Here is a 7,075-nt window from a genome sequence, read left to right as displayed (position 1 = left end):
AGTGGAAACAGTAAGAAAACATTAACGACGTTGCGTTGGTCAAGTAGACCTCACAGTTTGGGTTCTTGGTCAGCTAACTGACGTTAGCAGCCGTTAGCTAGCTGGAGAGCTCTTTTGTCTTGCTCCTGATAATGACAACGCCTCTTCCCCCTCAGGAGATTGAACATATTCGGCATGGGCCCTCATATCCTTAATTCATTTTTTATTTATTTAACCTTTATTTAACTAGGCAAGTCAGTTAATAAGACAAAATATATTATTTATAATGATGGCCTACAGCTGCCAAACCCGGACGGCGCTGGGCCAATTGTGCGCGCCCTATGGGACTCCCAATCACGCCGGTTGTGATACAGCCTGGAATCGAATTAAGGTGTCTGTAGTGACCCCTGAAGCACGGATATGCAGTACGCCCCCTCCCACACACAGCTGAACCATAGAGAGCATCATGACTATTTAACTCACTGCTTGGTATGGCCACTGATTGGCATCTGACCGCAAAAGCTGATGCTACTGTTTATAATCAATCCTGCCACGTCATCCCTAAAAAAGACATTTGAAATGGATAGTTTATCAACATCATTTATCAATTGGCAATATCTCACCACATCAACACTAATGGGTAATGACATAGCATATTTATTGAAAATATTTGTTATACATAATTCTGATCATTAGGTGAGTCAATTCTTGGTAGGAATATTTGTAGCTTTAATAATAGAGGACATTGTGATTGAACAGACAATAGAGAGCACTGGCTATGGGTTTAATGAAATATTTTAAATAATCTTAGCTCTCCCTTTAAGCTCCAGTGCACTACAAATTCAAGGAATTCATAAGACTTTTTCTTGCTCAATACAGGTTCTGTGGACCCATTTATTGCATGGGATGCCTTTAAATGTGCCGTTAAAGGCTTTTCAATGACATTTTCATTCCAAAAAATGGTCTCGTCAACGGAGAATAGAACATCAAACATTAGACATCAATGGTGTAGATAGGTTAAATGTATACAGAAGCACTGAATGATCTAGACACAAAACAAAAAGTTTGAGGAACTTATTCAGGAAAGATCTGGTTTCATTTATATAAAAAACAGACTAAATTGGATGGGGAATGGTGAAAATTCACCAAGTTTTAACCTAAACCTTCAATATAGAAACGTGACCAAAAAGAACCTACAAAAAATATTAACAGACAATGGTTAAATCCTTATCTCTCCAACAGAGATTTTGTTTTGAGATTTTGACACTTGACGATGAGTTTTGTGACATCCTTCTCCCAACAACAAACAAATCTTCTGCATGCCTAATTAATTGCACATGACAAACTATTGTTAGCAATTGATTCATTTCAGACGGGGAAACCCCTGGTCTCGACAGCATTCCAATAGAGATATATCAAACTTTGTATGAACTACTGAAATATCCATTACTATCATGTTTTAATTACTCATAAATGGCAAAATGTCAGACATCCAAAAGTAGGGGCTGATTCATCTCCTACTTAAGCAGGAGCCAGGGGAGCATTTCAAAGACCCAGTCTCTTTTTAAAAATGTGGAGGCTCCTCACCTTTCAATGTTGTGATGCAAATAAATATTGGCAAAATCTATTGCTCATAGAATAAAAAACATCTTACCGGATATTATTCGTCATGATCAGACGGGATTCTTAAAAGGAAGATATATTGGAGACATTAGAAAACTACTTGAAATATTGGAAAACTATTTTATGAGAATGCAGGGAAGCCAGGTATAATCTTTATAGTATATTTTGAGAAAGCTTTTTATACAGTATGTCTAGGATCTGTTTATACAGTGTCACGACTTCCGCCGAAGTTGGTCCCTCTCCTTGTTCGAGCGGCGTTCGTTGGTCGACGTCACCGGTTTAACCAGGATGTGGGTAGGTTTCTGCGGTCCTATTGCCAGGACCAGCAGAGAGAGTGGGCGGCTTTCATCCCCTGGGCAGAGATGGCCCAGAACTCACTCCGCCACTAACCTGTCTCCATTCCAGTGCATACTAGGTTATCAGCCGGTTCTGGCACCGTGGCATCAGAGCCAGATCGAGGCACCTGCGGTGGATGAATGGTTTAGGCGCTCGGAGGAGACCTGGGACACCGCCCATGTGCACCTGCAAAGGGCCATAAGGCGGCAGAAGGCGAGCGCCGACCGCCACCGCAGTGAGGCCGGGTCTGGCTCTCGACTCTCCACCTGCCCTGCTGGAAGCTGGGTCCTCGGGTTGTGGGGCCATTTAAAGTCCTGAGGAGACTGAACAAGATTTATTACAGGTTACAGCTCCCCCTGATTACCGTATTAACCCCTCATTCCATGTGTCTCTCCTCAGGCCGGTGGTGGCTGGTCCACTCCAGGAATCTGAGGTCTGCCCCCTCTAGACATCGAGGGGGCCCCGGCGTATGCTGTTCGAGCCATCATGGACTCAAGGTGTCGGGCGAGAGGCCTTCAGTACCTCGTGGAGTGGGAGGGGTACGGTCCGGAGGAGAGATGCTGGGTGCCGGTGGAGGACATCCTGGAACCTTCATTGCTGCGGGAGTTTCACTGTCTCAAATCAAATTTATTTATATAGCCCTTCTTACATCAGCTGATAACTCAGTGCTGTACAGAAACCCAGCCTAAAACCCCAAACAGCAAGCAATGCAGGTGTAGAAGCACGGTGGCTAGGAAAAACTCCAGAGAAAGGCCATAACCTAGGAAGAAACCTAGGCTACGAGCGAGAACCAGGCTACGAGGGGTGGCCAGTCCTCTTCTGGCTGTGCCGGGTGGAGATTATAACAGAACATGGCCAAGATGTTAAAATGTTCATAAATTGTCAAATAATAATACTCACAGTAGTTGTCGAGGGTGCAGCAAGTCAGCACCTCAGGACCAAATGTCAGTTGGCTTTTCATAGCCGATCATTAAGAGTATCTCTACCGCTCCTGCTGTCTCTAGGGAGTTGAAAACAGCAGGTCTGGGACAGGTAGCACGTCCGGTGGAGAGGAGAAGTACTTCAGATATAACAAACTGACCCTAGCCCCCCGACACAAACTACTGCAGCCTGGACAGGGCCAAACAGGAAGGATATAACCCCACCCACTTTGCCATAGCACAGCCCCCACACCACTAGAGGGAAATCTTCAACCACCAACTTACCATCCTGAGACAAGGCTAAGTATAGCCCATAAAGATCTCCGCCACGGCACAACCCAAGGGTGGGCGCCAACCCAGACAGGAAGATCACATCAGTGACTCAACCCACTCAAGTGACACACCGCTCCTATGGACGGCATGAAAGAGCACCAGTGACTCAACCCCTGTAATAGGGTTAGAGGCAGAGAATCCCAGGGGAGAGAGGGGAACCGGCCAGACAGAGACAGCAAGGGTGGTTCATTGCTCCACAGCTTTTCCGTTCACTTTCACACTCCTGGGCCAGACTACACTCAATCATATGACCCACTGAAGAGATTAGTTTTCAGTAAAGACTTAAAGGTTGAGACCGAGTCTGCTTCTCTCACATGGGTAGGCAGACCATTCCATAAAAATGGAGCTCTATAGGAGAAAGCCCTGCCTCCAGCTGTTTGCTTAGAAATTCTAGGGACAATTAGGAGACCTGCGTCTTGTGACCGTAGCGTACGTGTAGGTATGTACGGCAGGACCAAATCGGAAAGATGGGTAGGAGCAAGCCCATGTAATGTTTTGTAGGTTAGCAGTAAAACCTTGAAATCAGCCCATGCTTTAACAGGAAGCCAATGTAGGAAGGCTAGCACTGGGGTAATATGATCAAATTTCTGGTTCTAGTCACGATTCTAGCAGCCGTATTTAGCACTAACTGAAGTTTATTTAGTGCTTTATCCGGGTAGCCGGAAAGTAGAGCATTGCAGTAGTCTAACCTAGAAGTAACAAATGCATGGATTCATTTTTCTGTATCATTTTTGGACAGAAAGTTTCAGATTTTTGCTACGTAGATGGAAAAAAGCTGTCCTTGAAACAGTCTTGATATGTTCGTCAAAAGAGAGATCAGGGTCCAGAGTAATGCTGAGGTCCTTCACAGTTTTATTGGAGACGACTGTACAACCATCAAGATTAATTGTCAGATTCAACAGAAGATCTCTTTGTTTCTTGGGGCCTTGAACAAGCATCTCTGTTTTGTCCGAGTTTAAAAGTAGAACATTTTCAGCCATCCACTTCCTTATGTCTGAAACACAGGCTTCTAGTGAGGGCAATTTTGGGGCTTCACCATGTTTCAATGAAATGTACAGCTGTGTGTCATCCACATAGCAGTGAAAGTTAACATTATGTTTTCGAATGACATCCCCAAGAGGTAAAATATATAGTGAAAACAATACGGGTCTTAAAACAGAACCTTGAGGAACACCGCAATGTCAGAGGACAAACCATTCACAGAGACAAACTGATATCTTTCCGACAGATAAGATCTAAACCAAGCCAGAACTTGTCCGTGTAGACCAATTTGGGTTTCCAATCTCTCCAAAAGAATGTGGTGATCGATGGTATCAAAAGCAGCACTAAGGTCTAGGAGCACGAGGACAGATGCAGAGCCTCAGTCTGACGCCATTAAAAGGTAATTTACCACCTTCACAAGTGCAGTCTCAGTGCTATGATGGAGTCTATAAACAGTCTGAAGCATTTCGTATACATTGTTTGTCTTCAGGCAGGCAGTGAGTTGCGGTGCAACAGCTTTTTCAAAAATTTCTGAGAGGAATGGATGATTCGATATAGGCCGATAGTTTTTTTATATTTTCTGGGTCAAGGTTTGGCTTTTTCAAGAGAGGCTTTATTACTGCCACTTTTAGTGAGTTTGGTACACATCCGGTGGATAGAGAGCCGTTTATTATGTTCAACATAGGAGGGCAAAGCACAGGAAGCAGCTCTTTCAGTAGTTTAGTTGGAATAGGGTCCAGTATGCAGCTTGAAGGTTTAGAGGCCATGATTATTTTCATCATTGTGTCAAGAGATATAGTACTAAAACACTTGAGTGTCTCTCTTGATCCTAGGTCCTGGCAGAGTTGTGCAGACTCAGGACAACTGAGCTTTGGAGGAATATGCAGATTTAAAGAGGAGTCTGTAATTAGCTTTCTAATAATCATGATCTTTTCCTCAAAGAAGTTCATGAATTTATTACTGCTGAAGTGAAAGCCATCCTCACTTGGGGAATGCTGCTTTTTAGTTAGCTTTGTGACAGTATCAAAAAGAAATGTATGATTGTTCTTATTTTCCTCAATTAAGTTTGAAAAATAAGATGATCAAGCAGCAGTGAGGGCTCTTCAATACTGCACGGTACTGTCTTTCCAAGCTAGTCGGAAAACTTCCAGTTTGGTGTGGCTCCATTTCCGTTCCAATTTTCTGGACGCTTGCTTCAGAGCTCTGGTATTTTCTGTATACCAGGTAGCTTGTTTCTAATGACAAATGTTTTTTGTTTTTAGGGGTGCAATTGCATCTAGGGCATTGCGCAAGTTTACATTGATTTCCTCAGTTAGGTGGTTAACTGATTTTTGTCCTCTGACGTCCTTGCGTAGGCAGAGGGAGTCTGGAAGGGCATCAAGGAATCTTTGTGTTGTCTGAGAATTTATAGCACGACTTTTGATGCTCCTTGGTTGGGGTCTGAGCAGATTATTTGTTGCGATTGCAAACGTAATAAAATGGTGGTCCGATAGTCCAGGATTATGAGGAAAAACATTAAGATCCACAACATTTATTCCATTGGACAAAATTAGGTCCAGAGTATGACTGTGACAGTGAGTAGGTCCAGAGACATGTTGGACAAAACCCACTGAGTTGATGATGGCTCCGTAAGCCTTTTTGAGTGGGTCTGTGGACTTTTTCATGTGAATATTAAAATCACCAAAAACTAGAATATTTTCTGCTATGACTATAAGGTCCGATAGGAATTCAGGGAACTCAGTGAGGAACGCTGTATATGGCCCAAGAGGCCTGTAAACAGTATCTATAAAAAGTGATTGAGTAGGCTGCATAGATTTCATGACTTGAAGCTCAAAAGACGAAAACATCATTTATCGTAAATATTAGCGACACCTCTGCCTTTGCGGGATATGGTCACTAGTGTAACCAGGAGGTGAGGCCTCATTTAACACAGTAAATTCATCAGGCTTAAGCCATGTTTCAGTCAGGCCAATCACATCAAGATTATGATCAGTGATTAGTTCATTGACTATAACTGCCTTTGAAGTGAGGGATCTAACATTAAGTAGCCCTATTTTGAGATGTGAGTAATCACGATCTCTTTCAATAATGACAGGAATGGAGGAGGTCTTTATCCTAGTGTGATTGCTAAGGCGAACACTGCCATGTTTGGTTTTTCCCAACCTAGGTCGAAGCACAGACACGGTCTCAATGGGGATAGCTGAGCTGACGACCCTGACTGCTAGTGGCAGACTCCACTAAGATGGCAGGCTGGCTAACAGCCTGCTGCCTGGCCTACACCCTATCTCATTGTGGAGCTCGAGGAGTTAGAGCCCTGTATATGTTGGTAGAAAAAGATGAGAGCACCCCTCCAGCTAGGATGGAGTCCGTCACTCCTCAGCAGGCCAGGCTTGGTCCTGTTTGTGGGTGAGGGCCAATTATCTACAAATTCTATCTTTTGGGAGGGGCAGAAAACAGTTTTCAACCAGCGATTGAGTTGTGAGACTGCTGTAGAGCTCATCACTCACCCTAACTGGGAGGGGGCCAGAGACAATTACTCTATGCCGACACATCTTTCTAGCTGATTTACACGAGTGGATCGCCCAGTGCCTCGTCCTCCGGGCCATCCCCGAGGCTGGTGTTGGCGTGCTGCTGGAGCCGCGCGTCAAGGGGGTTACTGTCACGACTTCCGCCGAAGTTGGTCCCTCTCCTTGTTCGTTCGGCGGTCGATGTCACCAGTTTTCTAGCCGCCACCGATCCACTTTTCATTTTCCATTTGTTTTGTCTTCATTGTACACACCTGTTTTCTATTCCCATAATTATATGTTCCTTATTTAACCCTCTGGTTCCCCCATGGTTTTGTGCGTGTTTGTTCGTTGTAAATTGGTCTGTATTTGTGAGCTTGATTATTTTCCTTCTTGGAA

General features: G+C 44.1%; 1 protein-coding gene across 1 annotated transcript; it reads right to left on the bottom strand.

Moving 5' to 3' along the window:
• Positions 1–5,407: 5,407 nt before the first annotated feature.
• On the bottom strand, positions 5,408–6,214 carry LOC135559319 (uncharacterized; the record flags this gene model as incomplete). The annotated part of the gene is given in 1 exon segment (XM_064993501.1): positions 5,408–6,214. A coding segment is annotated over 1 exon segment (807 nt), but the record flags the coding sequence as incomplete, so codon positions are not given.
• Between the last annotated feature and the right edge of the window lie 861 nt (positions 6,215–7,075).

Source organism: Oncorhynchus masou, chromosome 18 (genome assembly GCF_036934945.1).
Source record: "Oncorhynchus masou masou isolate Uvic2021 chromosome 18, UVic_Omas_1.1, whole genome shotgun sequence".
NCBI classification, from domain to species: Eukaryota; Metazoa; Chordata; class Actinopteri; order Salmoniformes; family Salmonidae; genus Oncorhynchus; species Oncorhynchus masou.
This window is presented reverse-complemented; position numbering and strand designations above follow the sequence as displayed.